General features: G+C 43.1%; 1 protein-coding gene across 1 annotated transcript in view; it reads right to left on the reverse strand.

The window, feature by feature from the left end:
• The window catches only part of TMEM266 (transmembrane protein 266), a 144,412-nt gene that overhangs the window by 87,416 nt on the left and 33,819 nt on the right, over nt 1-23,177 (reverse strand). The window contains exon 2 of the mRNA XM_082647313.1: nt 1,066-1,197. Coding sequence (XP_082503439.1) covers nt 1,066-1,103 — 38 coding nt within the window. The 5' untranslated portion in view covers nt 1,104-1,197. The remainder of the gene's footprint in view (nt 1-1,065; nt 1,198-23,177) is intronic.

Consider the following 23,177-nt stretch of genomic DNA (forward strand, 5'->3'; position numbering starts at 1 on the left):
TTTTGCTTGAATCATCCCAGATAATTGAGAAAAAAGTGGGATTTTTCCTTGAACACCACAGATTGGCTGCCTAAACTACCTGAATTCACCAAGTAATTTCCAATGCCCCACTTCTCTTTTGTAGGCTTTATTTAAACCTTAGCTCTTTGCTACCTGTCAAGCACAGATAATAGTACTCATCATGGTGTGGCATTTACAAAATGACTCAAGATCTTCAGACAGAACAGTCACAGGATGTGAAGCTTCTGTGTTTCTCAACAATTGAAATAAAAGTGTGGGTGTTCATGGGGGGAATCCTGGCTCTTCCAGATGTTTCCCAAAAAGTAGATGCTGGGTCAAATTTGTTCTTTTGGAAACTGTGGACTGCCAAACTGAACACGTAGAGCTTTCTGATCAATGAGATATTCATGGAGGGCTGGGGTGAGTTTCTGAAACTAACAGGATGTGGCTCTGAGAAGCATGGAATAAGCTACTCCTGCCTTCCTGCCCTCTGTTCCCCTCTTGCCAATGGTCATGGTGGCCCAGCACCATCTCTGGCCATGGATCATCTCAGCGGGAGGAGACAAGGCCTCCTTTAGGGGGAGTGAAAGTCTCACAGTTACAGCCTGAGTACTGGGACTATTCCCTGGTCTTGAATATGAAGAACAGTATGGTGGACAACACGTATCAGTGGCTCTGCTCTGCACCCCTCACTTTGCCACGTGACTTTGGAGCTTCCCATCAAAGGGAAGAGTATATTTCCCCACCCTTGATGCTGTGTTCAGTCATGAGACTTGTTTCGGCCAATCTGATATTAGCAATCCCACTGGATTAGCAATGGGATTACAATCCCAGTTTTGGATTGCAGAATTCCTCTGCCTATTTGAACTAAAAAATGAGATGACATGAATAAGGTAACTCTGAGAAAAAGTAGATGTTAACACATTATTTTAATGTCAGGCTCAAGGACAAAACCACCTGGAGCCCCTCCATCTCTACAGGGCTGGGGAAGGAGCCATTGGCTGTACCCCCAATCCTGATGTGCCAACTCAGTATCCACAGAGGGCCGATCCCAATGCTACTTACTGCGGACTGGTCATGTTGAAAGATGCAACCAGAGCCATGGGTTTTTTGGGTGTCTAGTGGGGCTCAGCTGTCTTGAAGCCTGATGTCAGCATGTCCAAGCGTGGGTTCTATAAGGCATACAAATGTGGTGCCCTGAAAACAAATAATTGAATAGTAGGAATTGATTACACTCAGATGTCAAAACCAAAGTCCTCCTAAGCTCATCTAAAAATGGAAGCCCTTAGAACATTCTTCCATATAGACTTTCCTTCAAAGTAATAGTGAACAGATTCCTACCATTACCTATGGCGGATAGCAATAGGCATAATTTCACTCTTTTTTAGAGATGAAGAAACAGGCTCAGAGTGATAAAGTGACTTTCCTGTGTCACACAGAGATGGCAGAGAGCCAGGTTGGACCACAGCTCTTTCTACTAAATAGACAAGGAAAAACCAGGGTAACTTTATATTTCAGCTTTAGGAATCTCAAAAATCAGGTTTGTCTCAAAAATCTCGTTTCCAGGCTTCCCTGGTGGCGCAGTGGTTAAGAATCCACCTGCCAATGCAGGGGACACGGGTTCGAGTCCTGGTCCGGGAAGATCCCACATGCCACGGAGCAACGAAACCCATGAGCCACAACTACTGAGCCTGCGCTCTAGAGCCCACGAGCCACAACTACTGAGCCCACGTGCTGCATCTACCGAGGCCCGCGTGCTGTAGAGCCCGTGCTCCGCAACGAGAGAAGCCACCGCAATGAGAAGCCCACGTACTGCAATGAAGAGTAGCCCCCGCTCGCGGCAACTAGAGAAAGCTGCGCGCAGCTATGAAGACCCAACACAGCCAAAAATAATAAATAAATAAAAATAAATAAATTAATTTTTTTAAAATATCTCATTTTCCCAGAAATTTCTTTCTCCCGAGATTTCCCTCTCCTCTGGTAGTTCTGTCTCTCCACTCTTCCAGGCGTTCCTCTCTTCTTCCCAATTGGGTCTCTCCAGGAGACAGGCAGCACACCCTAGAGCCAGCCTGCCCGTGGTCATGAGTGAGGAGATAGATGGGCCCCTGGGCTGGACAGCTGGTGTCTGTCAAGTGGAGTAAAATGGAAGCTTTGTTCTCACCCAGACGCTCCAAGGACAAAGCTAGTGGCAGAAGCTGAGCTGTGCTGAAGTAAAGAGATAAGATGACCGCTCCGGAGGTCAAGGAAAACGTCCCTGTCTGCACATGTGCAGAAAGGCTCCTTGGGGGTCAAAAAGGGAGGGGGCCCACCCCATAATAAGTGTGGACATACCCCCACAGGCCTCTGCGGTGGGATCCATCCTAGCAAAAAGTTGTGCAAAAAGTTGGGGAGGGTCCCAGGGCCAGTCAGGTGTGAGAAAAGAAACAAGATGCTTGGCCAAATGTAAACAAAGACCAGAAGGACTGCCCTATATAAGTGATTTCAATCCCTTCTTTACTGCCTCCTCATTCAGGACGCCTGCACTCCTCTCTGGGTGTGTATTTCTGCCTTGCTTCTGACTTCGATAAATAAACTGTTTCTGGGCTTCCCTGGAGGCGCAGTGGTTGAGAGTCCGCCTGCCGATGCAGGGGACATGGGTTCGTGCCCCGGTCCGGGAGGATCCCACATGCCGCGGACCGGCTGGGCCCGTGAGCCATGGCCGCTGAGCCTGCGCGTCCAGAGCCTGTGCTCCGCAACGGGAGAGGCCACAACAGTGAGAGGCCCGCGTACCGCAAAACAAAACAAAACAAAAAAATAAATAAACTGTTTCTCTCTGTGCTCTCCCATACCGTTGTGCTGTGCCTCTTATAATAAACTTTGTATCTGTTTTGCAGTTTTTGCCTCCTTGAAACATTTTTGCTTTCAAAGGAGGTAAGAACCAGGGAACTTTGCTTCTAGCCTCTAGCCCCTCGTGGACTAGCCGCTAGGTTCAATCCCTGGGAAGGGAAATAAGATCTGCTTCAAGACTGCTGTCCCAAAAATAGTCAGAGGCTGGCTCCCACTCACTAGCCCTCTGTCCTCAGTTTGTCCACCTATAAAATGGGAATAATAATAGAACTAACTAAATGAGTTAATGCGTCTAGAACACCTAGAATAGTGCCTGGCATGTAGTGTTGGCTTTTATCGACATAGTTACTGTTTTATAAATTTAAATTGCACCGTCTGTTGAAAGCATTTGGATGGCCGAGTGTAAGATTTCCTCTTAAAATCCAGACTAGGTAAATAGAGTATACTTTTCTATAAGTGGATGCTGTGGTACCACCTAGAAGTCTTCTGGGAGACAGTAACAATCAGGCAGAATGTACAAATACAAGGAGACAGACCCATGTTCTGGGTGATTTTGAACAAGTTACAAGGGAGGTTACTCCAAGGGGCGGTCCTTTTGTAAGTTATATTCTAATTGCAAACTGCTTTTCCTACAAGACATCAACCCAGGATGAATACCCTCTCCCAATCCTGAAGCTCAGGAGAGAAAAAGGGATAGAATTGTTACATCACGCAGAAGTAAAAGGTGCTCCTGGAGTAAGCAGTGATGGTAAATTTACAAAGTGGAGAAGTGTCTCTAACTTCTGTGTAATTAAGAAAAGTGAGAGGCTTCCCTGGTGGCGCAGTGGTTAAGAATCCGCCTGCCAATGCAGGGGACACGGGTTTGAGCCCTGGTCCTGGAAGATCCCACATGCCGTGCAGCAACTAAGCCTGTGTGCCACAACTGCTGAGCCTGTGCTCTAGAACCCGTGCTCTGCAACAAGAGAAGCCACCGCAGTGAGAAGCCTGCGCACCGCAACGAAGAGTAGCCCCTGCTCGCCACAACTAGAGAAAGCCCGCGTGCAGCAATGAAGACCCAAAGCAGCCAAAAATATAAATAAATAAATAAATTTATTTAAAAAGAAAAAGAAAAGTGAGAGCTCAAGTTAAAGGAAACTGAGGAAATCCTGGGAAAGTCTGAACTTCGAGCAACCGGAAATAAGAGAGATGGAGAGCTTTCTAAAATCATAAGGGCTTTAATACAGGGGACCACCGTTTTCACACCAGATGTTTCTGGGGCAAAAACAATAACAACAACAACATGGAACCAAGAGGCAGGGACAACAGCAAAGAGAATTTGGACAGACATTTTGTAGCCACACCTTGGCAGTGGTTTCACTTTACCTTATACTTTCATAAAGAGTGTCTACATGTAAAAGCCAGAACTCTCCTGTACTATTTGTAGTATTAACTGCCTAGTAAATTTACAACGTTCTCCATTCCATAACACAGATTTAGTCAGTTTCAATCATTTCTGTTCTCTCTACAAAGCCTCAAGCTAACCAACTCCTCCCAGTGGTAGGAATGGTTGTGTGGACTGTCCATCCTCCACTAACAATGAAGTCGGGATGGAGGTGTCCACAAATAGGAGACCAGGTGAGCAATACTCCCTTCTGGAAGGTGTTTTAATGAGCTGTATTCCCAGGGTGGGCACTTTACAAGCTCCACAAGGTATTAGCTCTGTGGAGAATATACGAGGAAGGTCTCTGCTTCCATGGACCTTCCAGTCCAGCTGGGCAGGCAAGTGTGAAAAATAAAAAACTCCAAAATTTTTGGGTACCCTTAGCAGTGAAGAACAAGTAAAACTTGATAAATCTATATTTATAAAAAAATAAACATCAACTCCTATACTAATATATTATGGCTAATATAAAATATATATAAAAAATAGAAATGAAAGTGATTTAATTTTAATTTGACTTTTTAGGAAGGAAAATTTCAAATATAGAGAGTTGTAGGGAACTGTACAGTGAAATTCTAGTTAGTCATCACCCACTTCAACAGTTAACAGCTCAGGGACAGGCTTCTCTGTATCCTGCCCTTTCCCCACCTCTCATGATTATTTTGAAAGAAATCTCCAACGTCATTTCATTCATCTGTAAATGTTTCAATACGTAGCTCTAAGAATAAGGATAAGGATTCCTTTTAAAAGATGTAACCACAAAACTGTCATCACTACTAAATCAACAATATTTTCTTAATATTATCAAATATCCAGGAATTGTTCACATTTCCTTGTTTTTCCTGTAATTTTTAAAGGTTTGTTGAATCAGGAGCCAAACGAGGTCCACACATTATGATTGGTTAATATGACTCTTCAGTCTCATTTAATCTGTAGGTTTCCCCCTGTGTCTTATGTTTTCTGTGCAATTTGTTGGAAAAACTAGATCATTTGTCTTAGAAAGTTTCCCACAGTCTGGAGTATGGTGATTGTATCCCTTCGTTTTCATTTAACATGTTCCTCTGTCCTCTATATTTCCTGTAAATTTTAGTCTATAGACTTTAATCAGATTCAGGTGGAACTTTTTTTTTGCAAGACTATAGGCAGTGTCATGACTTCCATTCAGAGACACAGAATGTCTTCTTTTTTCTCTTTTTGTGACATAACAGCCATTGAGGGTTGCCTCCTAGATCCATTAATTCATTAGGCCTTGCAAAAGGATCATGCTACGATTTCACCTTTCCTTCTTCATTTATCAGCTTCTATGAAGAAAAACTCCCCCTCATCAACTATTTGGTTAGCCTAAGGTACAGTTCATATAGAAAAGGAAGGATAAATGCTTAACTTTTCCCCCTTTATTTATTGGTTTTCAAAATAATCTTCCAAAGTCAATCGATGAGGTGTCGTTTACTTTCCACAGTGTCACGGATTTAAACACTCACTCAGCAGGGGTTGAGCGGGGGAACAGGCTCGCTGGAAACAGGGACTGCAGTTTCCTGCAAGGAGATGTGGGAGTGGGGAAGAAATGATTGGCATCTCCTGTACAAGGCAGAGATGAGGCAGGAGAGAGGGTTAAAATCATATTTGGATGGACAGTAAGTAGGCTGCTTCGGAAGTTTTGATCCTTAACAAGCCGCACACTTTAGAAGGCAAGATGCCTTAAGATGATGTTCTTTAAAAATAATATTTTCCGAAGGAAAGAACGCCCAGAGCACAAGCCTAGCGTGAAGCAGGTGTAGTCTAGCACTCTATAAATGAACATCTGAAGTGCAAACCTGCTGTGTCTCATAAACCCGGTAAAAGCAGAAGAGAAAACCTGTTTTGGATTTACTGGGTCTGGCAGTGGTGGGGAGCAAGGCTGCTGTTTAAACTTTAGGAAAATTCCAGTCCTTTCCACTTGTTGCTCATGAGTCTGTCTACGTAATTTGCCAAGACCATCTTTGCTTGTTCCAGCCAGATCTGCAAAGTTCAAGTGGGCACATCCTAGGAACCTTAGAGCTGAAAAAGACGTCTAAGATCAAGCAGTCAGTTCCCTTACCTACCAGGTGAGAAAATCCATAATTCAGCTCACCTGTCCCCGGGGTGACCAGGTCTATTCCTCATCTCTTACTAGAGTGACAGCCCCTTGGCATAGGTGACCTGCTTTCATATGCATTCCATTGGTTACCAAACCTGGTTTCACCTGGCCTTTCAACCTGGCCTTCCGGGAAATATAAATTCAGAGGTTACACTACAGAAATGCTGAATCAGAACTCTGCAGGTGGAGTTTGAGAATCTTTTTAAAGTTCCCCTGGTGTTTCTGACATGCAACCACTCCAGTTGACCCTCAGTATCAGTGGTCTTACACTTTCCATTGCAACTGAATCACCTGGAAGGTTTATGAAGACACAGATTGATAGCCCTACCCAAGAAATTTCTAATTTAGTGTGTCTGGGGTGGAAGCTTGAGAGTCTACGTTTTGAAGAAACCCCAGGGGATAATGATTTGCTGATCCACAGACCACGCTCTGATCTTGTGATTCAGAAAGTTTGCTTGAAGTAATAAAGAAGGTATTTTTTTCCCAACATATTTTGCAGATGAAGTTAACTGGTTACAAAGCTAGTGTGGTGGAATTGTCAGCAAAACCTACCCTGGCCAGGCTGAAGATGACCAGATATATCAGTTAGGAATACTTTTTATTTGCCAGTAACAGAATATCTGGCTAACAGTGACTTAGGCAGTGAAGACTTTTAATTATCTTACATAGCAAGAGGCCTGGAGGCAGTGGCTCAAAGGTAACACCAAGGACCCAAGCTCTTTGCATCTTTCCATTCCCCCATCCCCTGTGTGATGCATTATTCACACTTGTTGCCTTGTGGTTGCAGAATGGTTGCTGCAGCTCCAGCTTGCACATCCTCACACTAGCTCCCAAACAAGAAAAGAATCAGAGGTTTACTCCAATTAAGATGTAAAAAAAAAAAAAAGAATCAAAGGCTTTCTCCTCACGAAGCTTTGATCTTTTATTCAGTCAGCATTATCTCTCCAAGTCCTCTAGTCAACATCTGATGTCTCTTGCGCAGAGTGGGGTCACACGGCTGCAAAGGAACCGAGGACAACGCACAGCTGGCCAAGGGAGTAAGGAGTGATATGAGAGCCTAGACCAATCATGATTCATCCTTTGGAGCTGTGCATATTGTTTCCATAAACAAATCTCAGTTCTCTTAACAAGCAAGGACAGGAAGGAGCTATTGTGTGTATAACCAATTGTCTGCCAGACCAGGTTTGGACACTCCACTGAATAAGTTTCCTGGGTCTCCAAACAAGACTGGCCAAGTGTTGGTAACTGGTCGGCAGGAGATGTGAAAGATGTGTTCTTACCAAACCTTGGGGCTCTTTTAGTTAGAGAGCATTGCATGTGTGTGGGGTTCAGTTTTGACATCCTAAAGCTCGCTGTAGAATCTGCTCCTAGGGAGAAGCCACTCAGGCACCTTTCACAGACATGATGTTCCACACCCTCAGGCGGAGAAGGGTGATTCTTATGCTAGAAGAGAAAGGTTGGTGTATAACAACATGAAGTCATCCTTGTTGCTACCCTGACCCATTCACACCTTGCTCCGTTAACAAGAAGTGAAAATGAAGAAAATCAATCATGTCTCTGAGCATTCTCCCACTCTGATCTCCAGTCCACTGCACAATCCTTAGTGGCTAAGCAAGTGGGCAGGGAGCGCACAGTGGCTCTCTTTTCTAGATGCAGCACAGTCTCCCGTGGACCCCTCTTACTTTCTATTGTTTGCGCCTCTTCACTTACACAGCCTCTCAACTATTACCAGTCTCATAAAGCAGGGAAACACAAAACGAGATCACACAAAACTAGATCTGAAATTACTCAGGTATTCCGAGAAGAAAACAAAGAGGACCGTTATTCTAATCCTTCCCTTCCTCTCGATATTCTTTTTCCTAACAAACACTCCCCTAAGTTGTCCCTGCTGGGACAAAGGACCTACTGGCTCCTCACCCCTGGCTGGCCTGGGCAGAAAAGGATGCCCCCCGCAGCAGGCATTCCTCAACCCCAGCCTGATGTCATTTTCCCTCCAGAATTCTGCAGAGCTCCTGGGGAACTCAAATAGCTATGATATGGGGAAGCACCAACAATGAGCTAGGGCTGCAAGTGGCTGCCCTGTTACCCCTACGTTTCGCCTTTTCCGTCCCAGTCAAGCAAATCTTAAGCGTAAGATTTAAGATCTTAAGCGTAAACGCCGCACTTTGCAAATCTCTGAAGCAATCTTCACCTGTACGTGATGTTGACTAAACATGTTAAGAACCCAGACATAATTAACTTGGCAATTGAATTCTACATGGCACCAGGCAAGTGACTCTTCTTTGGTAAATGGAGGGACGAAGTCCTCTTTCTTCAACACTTTTTGGACTACATGTGGTATGATGCAAAAATGACCCCATTCTCACCCTTCCTGTATTTGTCATTGTTACAGACTGAACGTGTCCCTCAAAACTCATATGTTGAAATCCTAAGCCCCAACGTGATGATATTAGGAGGTAAGGCCTTTGGAAGGTAATTAGCTCATGGGGAACGAGCCCTCACAAATGGGATTAGTACCTTATAAGAAACACAAGAGAGATGACTTCTTAGCCATGTGAGAATACAACCAGAATACCACTGACTGCAAACCAGAAGAGTCCTCACTAGACACCAGATCTGCCAGCACCTTGACCTTGGACTTCCCAGCCTCCAGAATTCTGAGAAATAAATGTGTGTTGTTGAAGCCCCCCAGCCTAAGGTATTCTGTTACAGCAGCCCAAATGGACGGAGACAAGTCACATAACTTTCCACTGCCCCTTCACCTGTCACTGGGCTTGGCCATATGACTTGCTTTGTCCACATAGGTTGGAAACTTGACACGCATAAAGGGATGTTTGGTTAGATAGTATTTCTGGGTGTGTCTGCAAGGGTGTTTTGGATGAGATTAAAATTTGAATTGGTAGACTGAGTAAAGTTGGTTGCCCTCCCCAGTATGGGTGGGCCTCATCCAATCTGTCAATGGCCTACAGAGAACAAAAGGCTGAGTGAGAAAGAATTCTCTCTCTGCCTCACTGACTTTGAGCTGGGGCACCAGCCTCTTGTTTTCAGACTCAGGCTCGAAGTTACACTATGGGCTTTACTGGGTCTGGACTTCTCAGCTTCCATAATCCTGTGAGCCAGTTCCTTATAATAAATCTCTTTATTCACACACACACACACACACACACACACACACACACACACACACACACACAGACAATACACATATATATCTATCCTATTGCTTCTGTTTCTCTGTAGAACCCTGACAACCGTATCAGCAAACATGAAAAGCATTCATGTGATTGGGACTGCCCTCTCACGTACACATTTCCATGACAGCCTGCATGCCTGGTCACCCCAGCCAAGGACAGCCAACAGCCAGCTGCCCACCTCCCCTCCCCCCCAACCCCAGGCATGTGAGTTGGATCAAGACCAGAAGAGTCACACAGCTGTGCCCAGCCTAACTCGCAGGCTCACAGACCCAGGAGGTGAATAAAACTTTGGTTTTTTAAAAAAAATCATTCTTTAGTCATTTATTAGCACCTGTTGTGTTCTAGGAAGTATACCAAACATTGGAGTTATCAAGATAAAAGAGATGAACTCAAGAAACTAGTGGGCTAGTGATAAAGACAGACGCATAGATAGAAATTAAAATTCAAAGAGGTGAGAAGAATGAAGCATTACAAAGGAGTGTTTTGAAAGCTCTAAACTTCCTTATAAATATTAGGTAGCTAATGACTGCTCACACTGGCAGGAACAATCCTCCTCTTCCTTCAGCCATCTGTTAGGAAAGGTTTGTTTCTTTAAGCCCACCAAGTTTTGGGGGTGGTTTGTTATGTGGTATTATTGTGGCAATAGATCACTGACACATTATAGATAAATGTCCACTGCAACACGTAAAATAATACAAAGATGTACATTTTAAAAAAGATAAACCTCTCTCCAGCCTCCATTTTAACCCTCCACTTCTCCCTTGAGGTCTTATGTTAATACCCAGGTGTGGAAACCCTTGCTCAGAATTATGCAAGCATGTACTCACATATATAGGCTAATTTTTGTGGGTTTGTGTTTAACAAAACAAAACCAACTTTGCAATTTGCTTTTATCACTTAGCAATATATAATGGACATCCTTTCTGATCAATAGGTAAAGATTTACATTTTTTCTAACTTCTTAATTCATATATATACACAGGTACAATATATAATTTTATATAATGTGCTTATCATAAAATTCATGTCTTTAGTGGCACCTATGTTTTCTTTTTTGCCTGCTTCCCCCTCCCTTAATATACATATTCACAAACACACACCAGTGTTAAGCTTGTGTATATTTTTCCTTACTTTTCTTTGTGCTTGTACAATTATACACAAATAAACATCTCATTGTTTGTTTTATTAAAAAAATACATTATTCAAACTTAACTGCTCTTTGTTTTTCACACTCAACAGTGGAAACTATAGAAATCCCCCTCTCCCAAGTCAGGCAGTAAAACTCGAACTCATTCTTTCTTTTATGCTACGTAATATTCCATGGTATGAATGCTCCATAATTTAGTTAACGATGTTCCTGTTGATAGGCAGTTTTAGATGGTTTTTTTTTTTTTGGCCACTGTAAAAAATGCTACAATAAATATCCTTGTATACATTTCATTATGTACTGGTATTTTTATTTGTATGGGATAGATTCCCAGGAGTGAGACTACTGGGCCAAAGAGTATGTATCTTAAATTTTAATAGTTAAAACAAGACTGCTTTGCAAAGGGCTATAGCAATTCACACTCCACAGCAAAGTATGAATGTTCCCTTTTGAGGGAGCGTCTTAATCATTTGCAAGCTGTTGAGGGTGGCTGTGGATCAAATAAGTCCAAATACTTGTTTAATTATACCCTCTTCTCCATGGGCACTGGCGTGAAAATGGAGGACAGGATGAAACCAAAAATAGCAATAGATATCCTTACACCACAAGAAAAGACATAGTTGACTTAGGAACTACCCTGTCACAGTATTTCTGAGCTGTTTCAGCAACAGTCAAGGCCCGAGGATCCTGTTTCCTTCCTTGTGCCATAAACCCTAACCTCTCCCAGCTAAACCAACCACATAACCAGGTCCTGGGTTCCCACCCGTGCCCATCTCCTGCCCACCCCCAGGAGTTACAAGCTGTGCTCTATGGAAGCAGATCTGACTTTCCTGGGAATGAGGACAGGAGAGCACCACAGTGGAGGGGGCGACTACAGGAAATTCTGGTGCCACTTTCTAACAGTTTCCAGTAATATTTGGGGCACTAACCTATATATTGATATACTTACTTGTTAAAAAGAGAGTGACTCTTGCTAAAATTCTCCTTTGATAATGATTTTTATCTAGTTGGTCAGGAACTATATCTAATTTAAGCCTGCTATATTTCCACCCACACTCTCTGCCAGCTTAGAAGTCTAAATGACATGGACCTCCTCAGGTGTACCTGCAGGGGCAGGTCCAATCACGGGAGAGACTAGGACCAACCCCATCCTTGAGGGGCTTTCTCCAACGTGGCTGTTCAAGGGGAGGTAGGGGGACTTCCAGGGTGGTCCAGTGGTAAAGAATCCGCTTTACAATGCAGGGGACATGGGTTCAAGCCCTGGTCTGAGAAGATCCCACATGCCGCAGAGCAACTAAGCCCGTACGCCACAACTATTGAGGCTGTGCTCTAGAGCCCGCGAGCCACAACTACTGAGCCCGCGTGCCGCAACTACTGAAGCCCACGTGCCTAGAGCCCGAGCTCTGCAACAAGAGAAGACATCACAATGAGAAGCCCACACGCCGCAACGAAGAGTAGCCCCCGCTCGCTGCAACTAGAGAAAGCCCATGCGCAGCAACGAAGACTCAACAATGAAGACCCAATGCAGCCAAAAATTAATTAATTAATTTAAAGAAAAGGGGGGTGGGAGGTAGGGAGCTGTCAGGAACCAAAGGGTGACCTTTGTCCCACTTCCAACAGGACAGGATGTCCTTCCAGTTCAGTGGAGAGAGCCCGGCCACAGCCTGACTCTGAGGGGTGAGGTCAAGGGAGTCTGGCTTCTGGGGCCGTGATTCCCAGAATAAAATTCACAGACGCTAAGTTGGCCCACCTCATCAGTAAGCAAAGACACATAAATTCAAACCATTTTTTATCTCTAATGGACTGGGAAAGATTTATAATCCCTAGTACTGAGGATGGTGTGAGAAAATGGCCATTCATGCACATTGTTGATAGAAGTGTAAATTGTTGCAAATTTGCCGATGGGTAATTTAACAATATTTATCAAAATTATCTTAACGTGCACACTTTTTGGCCCAGTCACTCAACTGTTAGGGGATACACTTTAGGGAAATAATAAATGCATACACACATATACACATATAGAAGTTCGTTGAATTGTTATAATAGCACCATGCCTAGCACATAGTAGGTGCTCCACAAATATGTGTTGATAAGGAATCAATGAAACAATAAATTGAAAGCAATGTAAATGTCTATCAATAGGAGACTGGTTAAATACACTAAGGAACTTCTATATTATGGGATTGTCATACAGCTATTGAAAAGGATGAAGTTGAATGGTTGCCTAGAGCTGAAGGTTGGGAAGTACTGACTGCAAAGGGACATGAGGGAACTTTTGGGAATAAAGGCAATATTCTAAATCTTTATTGTGGTGATGGTTCCAAGTGTGCATTTAAAATGGGTGCTTTTTATTGTTTATAAATCATTCTTTCACCAATGTGGCTGATATTTTTTTAAAACATGGATGAAGGTGTACTATTCTCATTAACATGGAAAGTTGTCTGCAATATAACATTAAGTAAAAAGGTTACAAAATGACAAGTAGATGATGATCCCACTTACATAATATAGAGAGAAAATATGTGTGTGACAGGGTGTGCAATAGGACTTTTCCTGTTGTCTCAGAGTTTTGCAGATGCCCAAAAGTTGAGGACAAAATGGTAAGTACTCACATTTTCTAAAGAGAGATGTCAGACTATATATTTGGAACATACTAACAGATGGTGAAGCTGGTCCAGTAACTACTACTCCTGACAGCCTGCAGGAGAGAAGGCAAGAGAAACATATGCCAGACTCCCAGGCTGGCTGGGGCATGGGAGGTGGCCAGGTGGGGACAGAGAGCATTGGTGGGAGCAACCTGCCCTTAACCACCAGGCTAAGCAAGGATGTGGCATCAGTCAAGGATCTTAGTAAAAATTAAACTCAATAGTTTAAGCAGAGTATGCATTTTTAAAGGATGCTGAATGCCAGGTGGGTCAGAGAGCCAGGCATCAAAACTCTATGGTCAGGAACAGTGACTGGACCCTGGCGCTGCTCCAGCAAAAGCATCGCTGATGCCACTGCACCACACCAACATCCTCTCCTTCTCAGCTTCCAAATCCTAGGTCCCAGCTCCATCTGATTGGCAGAGACAGAACACACAGCTGTATCCTGGCTGCAAGGGAGGCTACCACCTTGCATGGGGGGTAGACTCAACATGGGAATTTCCCCAGATCTAGAAAGGCCACTAAAAGGATGCAAGATGATCACAAATATGGCAAGTGCCCTCTACAGTTATAGATTCCAGGGGACATCTTGACAGGACTCCACCCAAGAAGGCCAGAGGGGTTCCAGGGGGACAGTGTCAAAAGCAGGAACTGAAGGTAGCCCTCCAAAGTTAGGCAAGTATCCAGTGGAATAGTGCATGTAACTCCCCTACTGCCCCCAGAGGGGTTAGAGTGGGCAGAACACAGGAGGTGGGTTTCTAAGGAACTTACAAAAGCATCCCAGGATTAGGCTGAGTGAATTGTGGGGAAGGAGCAGAAGGGCTGATCCGCAGGTCAGGCTGTGTGGACTGGATGGAAGTTTTGATTTACATGGGATAGTTTAACACCTGAAAATCAGCCTGTCCTAAATCCTGAAAGTGGCTAGAAAAGCTAAGGCATCTTCCCACATTCATGTCAGGTGATGGGAAGAGAGAGACAGCAGAATATGTTGGAAGGACGTATCGCTTGATATGTTCATCTAAAAGGTCCAGATGCTGTATCCAAAATTATTAACAGGTAGGGAGGTAGGGAAGTGGAAATCTTGAGGAGAGGTCTTGTTTCTCAGTGCTTTTTGTTCATGAGCGCCTTTTGTTTAAAAAAAAAAAAAGATAATCTAGATATAATGAACCTTGAAAACACTGTGATAGGTAAAAGAAGCCAGATACAAAAGGCCACATATTGTACGAGTCCATTTACATGAAATTTCCAGAACAGATAAATCTCTGGAGACAGACAGCAGATAAGTGGTTGCCAGGGGCTGAGGAGAGAGGAATAGGGAATAAATGCTTAATGGATCCAGGGCTTCCTTTCGGGGTTATGAAAATGTTCTGGAACTAAATAACAGTAATGGTTGCACAACACTGTGAATGTATTGTCAATAATGGTATATTTCATGTTATGCGTATTCTACCACAATTTTAAAAACTGGGAAAGCAAAACCGAAAACCAACCAAAACAACAACAGAAATCTAGAAATACTGATTGACAAGGAAAGATGTTCACTGTAAGGTAATTTTAAAAAGTAGGCTTTAAGGGGTTCCCTGGTGGCGCAGTGGTTGGGAGTCCGCCTGCCGATGCAGGGGACACGGGTTCGTGCCCCGGTCCGGGAGGATCCCACGTGCCGCAGAGCGGCTGGGCCCGTGAGCCACGGCCGCTGAGCCTGCGCATCCGGAGCCTGTGCTCTGCAGCGGGAGAGGCTACAGCAGTGGGAGGCCTGTGTACCGCAAAAAAATAAAATAAAATAAAAAATAACTTCTAACTTAAAAAAAAAAAAGTAGGCTTTAAAACTATGCTCATATTTGTAAAAAAAAAAAAAAGCCAGTATAGTGTGATTTATATAATGTGATCTGAAAGGATAGAGCCATAATGTTAACAGTAGTTATCTCTGGGTGGTGGGACTACAGGGAACTGTTTACTTTATATGTTTCTATGTTGTCTAATTTTCCTTAATAATGAACTAAATCTACTTTTAAACTAAAAAAGATACATAAGGTAAAAATTGATAAGTGTATACAAGAGATACAGGTAAAGGGATATGGGAATTCAGAGGCTGAAGAGACAGCTTCCAACTTCCTGGGTTCTTGATACTTCCTCAAAGTGGTCTTCTGACAAGTATCCTTACCTCCAGGCTTCTTTTCTCTGACACATCTTATATGCTGCTACCACATGACTCTTCTGAAGCACAGCTGGGGTTTGCTTGGTCCCCGCTGCTTACTGAACATGGTCTCAATTCCTTGGCCTGTGACTCAGAGGTTGCCACCAACTGGCCATAACCTTTGAAGCCATTCTTCATCCTCTTCATGTGCTATGGTCCAGCCACCTTGTGCAGACACCACTTTTCCCAGGACACGGACACATGCACACACATTATCCACCTCCCTGCCTCTGCTTATGGAATTCTCTCTGCATGGAACATGGATTCCCCTATTCCACAGGCCCCAACCATAATACCTGCTCTCCCATCCAATCTTCTATAACCCAGTGTCACTGCTTCCACCTGAAGACAGTGTGGGGGAAGGGCATCTCTCTCCCAACCACTTTAATGGTACCTCACTCAGTGCATGAATCACTTTTCTATCTTGTGTTATAGTGGTTTAGGCTCCTGTACCATCTACTCTAGACTACAAGCTCACTAAGGTCAGGGTTCATATTAGCAAATTAAAAAAAAAATCTCAAAGCACTTGAAAAGATGCTCAACATTGCTAATTGTTAGAGAAATGCAAATCAAAACTACAGTGAGATACCACCTCACACTGGTCAGAATGGCCATCATCGAAGTCTACAAACAATAAATGCCAAGAGGATGTGGAGAAAAGGGAACCATCCTATACTGTTGGTGGGAATGTAAATTGATACAACCACTACGGAGAACAGTATGGAGGTTCCTTAAAAAACTAAAAATAGAACTACCATATGATCCAGCAATCCCACTCCTGGGCATATATCCAGAGAAAACCATAATCCGAAAAGATACATGCACCCCAATGTTCATTGCAGCACTATTAACAATAGTCAAGACGTGGAAGCAACCTAAATGTCCATCAACAGAGGAACGGATAAAGAAAATGTGGTACATATATACAATGGAATATTACTCAGCCGCAGAAAAGAATGACATCATGCCATTTGTAGTAACATGGATGGAGATCATCATACTAAGTGAAATAAGTCAGACAAAGACAAATATCATATGATGTCACTTATATGTGGAATCTAAAAAGATGATACAAATGAACTTATTTACAAAATAGAAAGAGACTTACAGACTTTGAAAACAAACTTAAGGTTACCAAAGAGGAAAGAGGGTGGCAAGGATAAACTAGGAGGTTGGGATTAACACATACACACGAACATACATAAAATAGATAAATAACAAGGTCCTACTGTATAGCACAAGGAACTCTACTCAGTATTGTGTGATAAGCTATATGGGAAAAGAATCTGAAAAAGAATGGATATATGTATAACTGAATCACTTTGCTGTATACCTGAAACTAAAACAACACTGTAAATCATCTATACCCCAATATAAAATAAAAATTAAATTAAACCTTTAAAAATAAAAGATAAATCCCTCAGGCATATTTCTATGTGCCAGATTTAGTTCAGCAGCTTTTCTAAAGGCAGAAAAATAATTCAGGGCCCTTAGATGGCCCCCATGAGTATGCTTTCTGCATTCAAAAAGTATTCCTCAGTAACCCATAAAACTCGAGGACAATTCTCAAACCAAGTCAATGCTTTGAGGCAGGCAGCTTTTGGAGGGGCTGTCAGCAGTGAATGTGCAAGATCATCTTTGCACCTAAGGAGAAACATGGATGAGCCATTACCCAGCAACTGATCTCCCTTGGAATTCAGTAGCACATTTTAAAAAATTTAATAGACTTTATTTTTTAGAGCAGTTTTAAAGTTTACAGAAAAATTGAAAGTACAGAGCATTCCCATGTGACCATCTCCCCACCCCCACCCCATAGCTTCCAACGGTATATCTGTTGCAATTGATGAACCAGTATTGATACTTTATTGTTAGGGTTCAGTCTTTGTGTTGGACACTCTCTGGGTTTGGACAGATTCAAAATATCATGTGTCCACCATGACAGTACCATACAGAACAGATCCACTGCCCGAAAAATCCCCCCCACCAATATCCAACAACAACTGCTCTTTTTACTGTGTCTATAGTTTTGCCTTTTCCAGAAAGTCATATAGGTGGAATCATACAGTATGTAACCTTTTCAGTGTAACCATATCACTTAGTAAAATGCATTTAAGCTTCCTCCATGTCTTTTTGTGGCTTCATAGCTCATGTGTTTCTATTGCTGATTAAGTTCCATTGTCTGGGTACACCTCAGTTTGTTTATCCATTCACCTATCGAAGGACATCTTAGTTTCTTCCAATTTTTGGCAATAATGAATAAAATTGCCATAAACATTCGTTTGCAGGTTTTTGTGTGAACACAGTTTTCAACTCCTTTGGGTACATATACTTAGGAGTGTGCTTGCTAGATCATGTGGTTAAGAGTACGTTTATTTTTGTAAGAAACTACCAAACTGTCTTTCAAAGTGGCTTCACCAAGCTGCATTCCCTGCAGCAATGAATGAGAGTTCTTGTTGCTCTATAGCCTCACCGGTGTTTGGTGTTGTCAGTGTTTTGGGATTTTAACCATTCTAAGAGGTGTGTAGTGGTATCTCGTTTTAATTTGCCATTCCTTCATGACATATGATGTGGAGCAACTTTTCATCTCCTTATTTGACATCAGCATAGCTGCTTTGGTGAGGTATCTGATGTTGGGATATTTTGTCCACTTTTCAACTGGGTTGTTTATTTTCTTATTACTAGGTTTAAAGAGTTCTTTGTAGACACTGATGAAAGAAATTAAAGATAATACAAATAGATGGAGAGATATACCATGTTCTTGGATTGGAAGAATCAACATTGTGAAAATGACTCTACTACCCAAAGCAATCTACAGATTCAATGCAATCCCTATCAAACTACCAATGGCATTTTTCACAGAACTAGAACAAAAAATTTCACAATTTGTATGGAAACACAAAAGACCCCGAATAACCAAAGCAACCTTGAGAACGAAAAATGGAGCTGGAGGAATCAGGCTCCCTGACTTCAGACTATAATACAAAGCTACAGTATTCAAGACAGTATGGTACTGGCACAAAAACAGAAAGATCAATGGAACAGGATAGAAAGCCCAGAGATAAACCCACACACATATGGTCACCTTATCTTTGATAAAGAAGGCAGGAATGTACAGTGGAGAAAGGACAGCCTCTTCAATAAGTGGTGCTGGGAAAACTGGACAGGTACATGTAAAAGTATGAGATTAGATCACTCTCTAACACCATACACAAAAATAAGCTCAAAATGGATTAAAGACCTAAATGTAAGGCCAGAAACTATCAAACTCTTAGAGGAAAACATAGGCAGAACACTCTATGACATGAATCACAGCAAGATCCTTTTTGACCCACCTCCTAGAGAAATGGAAATAAAGACAAAAATAAACAAATGGGACCTAATGAAACTGCAAAGCTTTTGCACAGCAAAGGAAACCATAAATAAGACCAAAAGACAGCCCTCAGAATGGGAGAAAATATTTGCAAATGAAGCAACTGACAAAGGGTTAATCTCCAAAATTTATAAGCAGCTCATGCAGCTCAATAACAAAAAAACAAACAACCCAATCCAAAAATGGGCAGAAGACCTAAATAGACATTTCTCCAAAGAAGATATACAGACTGCCAACAAACACATGAAAGGATGCTCAACATCATTAATCATTAGAGAAATGCAAATCAAAACTACAATGAGATATCATCTCACACCAGTCAGAATGGCCATCATCAAAAAATCTAGAAACAATAAATGCTGGAGAGGGTGTGGAGAAAAGGGAACAGTCTTGCACTGCTGGTGGGAATGTGAATTGGTACAGCCACTATGGAGAACAGTATGGAGGTTCCTTAAAAACTACAAATAGCACTACCATACGACCCAGCAATCTCGCTACTGGGTATATACCCTGAGAAAACCATAATTCAAAAAGAGTCATGTACCACAATGTTCATTGCAGCTCTATTTACAACAGCCTGGAGATGGAAACAACCTAAGTGTCCATCATCGGATGAATGGATAAAGAAGATGTGGCACATATATACAATGGAATATTACTCAGCCATAAAAAGAAATGAAATTGAGCTATTTGTAATGAGGTAGATAGACCTAGAGTCTGTCATACAGAGTGAAGTAAGTCAGAAAGAGAAAGACAAATACTGTACGCTAACACATATATATGGCATTTAAGGAAAAAAAAATGTCATGAAGAACCTAGGGGTAAGACAGGAATAAAGACACAGACCTACTAGAGAATGGACTTGAGGATACTGGGAGGGGGAAGGGTAAGCTGTGACAAAGCGACAGAGAGGCATGGACATATATACACTACCAAACATAAGGTAGATAGCTAGTGGGAAGCAGCCGCATAGCACAGGGAGATCAGCTCGGTGCTTTGTGACCACCTAGAGGGGTGGGATAGGGAGGGTGGGAGGGAAGACGCAAGAGGGAAGAGATATGGGAACATATGTATATGTATAAATGATTCACTTTGTTATAAAGCAGAAACTAACACACCATTGTAAAGCAATTATACTCCAATAAAGATTAAAAACAAATGATACAAAGGATCTTACTTACAAAAAAAAAAGAGTTCTTTGTATAATATGGACACAAGTCCTTTATTAGATGTGTGTTTTACAAATGTTTCCTCCAAGTTTGTGGCTTATCTTTTCATTACATATTGTTTTTTACCTTTATGAAAATAAGTACCACAGCACATAGACAGAGAGACTGGGGCCATCTTTGACATCCAGCATTTATTGGGCAACTCCATTCGGCCCCCCAGGTCTATGGGCTTATGCTTGGTCCTGTGTGTGCCCTGAACAGACCTCGATTCACTGGGGTCAAAAGAAAAACTAATTTTTAAGTCAAATAGAAAAACCTGCCATTGCCACTTTTGAAGTGTGCCAGGAAGTGTGTAAATCATCACTAAGCATGTGGAGTCTTTTAATATGTTGAACTATTGCTGCTGCATCTTTTTTGATCTTCATTTGTGCATTTATTCAACAAACGTTAGAGCCCCTGGAAAAACTCGGTGCTGGGCCTGGGTCCTTGCTTCCAAAGCAGTCACACTGCCTCTGCCCCACGCCCTGGGCACCACATAATGAGCTGAGCCCGCAGCCTTCCCTCTCTATCCATGGACTGTGTTCAGAAAGACTCCAAGCCTCTGCACCTCTGCTAACTCCCAAACTACAAGTTTCCACTTCCATCCTCACCTTGCCCTTCAGGTCTGGTACCTGCTGAGGTCTTTCTAGTTCCAACTTGAGCTCCACCTCACTGTGCCTCTGATCCCAGGAACACCTGGTACCAAGACCCTCCAAGGCACAGGCCCAGGTACATGGGCTTTCACAGCTCATGCGGCCTCTCAGAGGGGACTTCAAGGGAGATACACAGAAGAATAAGATATATCCTTGCTTCTAACAGTCTAATTGGAAGAAAAGGATATTAATACAAAGTAGTCTGTGATAAGTGCCAACAAATTCTGCAGATAGCAAATACAGTTGGTAAGTATAGTTAAAATTTAGAGGAGACTTGACTGTGAGTTTAATTAATCCCTCCCCCCTTAGTTTTCTCACCAAAATCCTAGCTTTTCTGAGTGCAGTCCCTAGACCAGTAGCAGCATTGACATCCCCTGAGAGCCTGTTAGAAATGCAGATTCTCATTCTCATTCCAGACCTACTGAATCAGAAATCTGCATCTTAACAAGATTCCCGGGACACTTGTAGGACATTACAGTTTGAAGAGCAGTAGGATGCATGATGTTTAAATTCCCTTTCAGTTCTAAGCTTCTACAATTTGTGACCTTTACTATGACCTGATCAGGAAGGAGGCTGCTAGGAGTTCCCTGGGAGGATGCTGACTGGCTAGGCCTGAAGTGAGCCTGAGGGTGCCTCCCTAACCAGGCTCCAGGGCAGGCATCCAGGCACGGCAGGCAGCTGCTGGCGGCTAGTTAGCGTGACCCTGTTGTAAATTCATGCTGCCCTCCAGCCAAGGAAACAGCGCAAGTTGTCACGATGGAGCGTGACCTGAGATGAAAGCTGGGGGTGGCGCCCACGTGCAGTGAGCTTTGCCGGTTTATGCGGCTTCACTTGGAGACCTGGAGTCCTGGTCACAGAGCAGGCTCAACTGCTCTGCCCATCCTTTGGGCTGCTGGGTAGGTGGAGTTAAGAGGAGAGAAGGGAATTGCAAGAAAGATTTATGACGAGTTCCGAGGCTGTGGAGATGGGGAAGAAAATGCCTGCTAAAATCTGTCCCTGCAAATACAAAGAAAGCTTCAGATATCAAATTCCCATGCTTTTTTGGCCGTTGATCATCTGCATGACAGAAGGACACAGAACAAAAGCAGTGCAGTGGGAACCAGCAATGTGGGTTCTAGCTCCTGACTTCTCTCTTTATTTATTTATTTATTTATTTTTTGCGGTACGTGGGCCTCTCACTCTTGTGGCCTCTCCCGTTGCGGAGCACAGGCTCCAGACGCGCACGCTCAGCGGCCATGGCTCACGGGCCCAGCTGCTCCGCGGCATGTGAGATCTTCCCGGACCGGGGCACGAACCCGTGTCCCCTGCAGCGGCAGGCGGACTCTCAACCACTGCGCCACCAGGGAAGCCCCTGACTTCCCTATTTTGATTGATTTGGACAAGTCTCCCCGCATTTCTCAATTTCCACATCTGTAAAGTGAGACCAGATTCGCTCATTCAAGTCTTTGAGCTCCTAGGATGAGCCTGACACTGGGGCTAGGTGCTAAGAACACACGTGATATTTATGGCGTTGACATTTAGATCATTTTCTAAAGAAACTTCCAGCTTAAATATTCTATTTTAAGGACAGGATTTGGACCGAGACCTGGGTTCAAATTTGAGCTTTGTGACTTAGCAGCTGGGTACAAGCAACCTCTTAAATCTCAGTTTTCTCATCTAGAAAATGGGATAACAGTTCCTCTTTCATATGGTTGCTGTGAGGGTTGGACAGTAGGTGTGAAGCACTTCACAAGGAGAACTCAATGCAGTCACTTAGTAGGCAGCTACCACCACGTGCCCTGCATGAACTACGTACTCTAGTGTAGCTAGCCCAAACTAAGATGTTCTGTCCATGCAAAATACACACTGGACACTGAAGACCTAGTATGAATAAAATCATTTTTATATTGATTACACGTTGGAATGATAATATTCTAGATATATTGGTTATATAAAATACATTAAAATTAATTTCACCAGTTTCTTTGAACTCTTTGTATGTGCCCCTAGAAAATTTTAAAATTGTGTATGTGGCTTACATTTCTATCGGACAGTGCTGGTCTCAGAGAAACAAAAGCACACTCTGCTGCCCTTGTGCTCTGTTAGCTTACACTGTGATGGGGAGATGATATTTACATGTGAATCCATACCCAAGAGAACCCCAGTGCGGTGCAGAAGCACAGGATTGTGAAAAAGTAGAAAGGAAGGGGGAATCAGGCGGCCTGGGGTGGCTATGGCAAGCTTTCAGGAGGAGCTCAGGTGAGTATGGTGTGGGTAGGCAGAGGGCACCCCTGGAGGGATGCACAGACTGTGAGTGAGCTTCTTCAGGGAAGGGCCTATGATTCTCCCACCATGCCTTGCATACGACTGATGACTGTTTGTTCTTTGCAGGGGCCGAGGGGTGGTGGGCTGAAGGGGAACA

Source organism: Grampus griseus (assembly GCF_964374135.1).
Source record: "Grampus griseus genome assembly, chromosome: 2".
Taxonomy (NCBI): domain Eukaryota; kingdom Metazoa; phylum Chordata; class Mammalia; order Artiodactyla; family Delphinidae; genus Grampus; species Grampus griseus.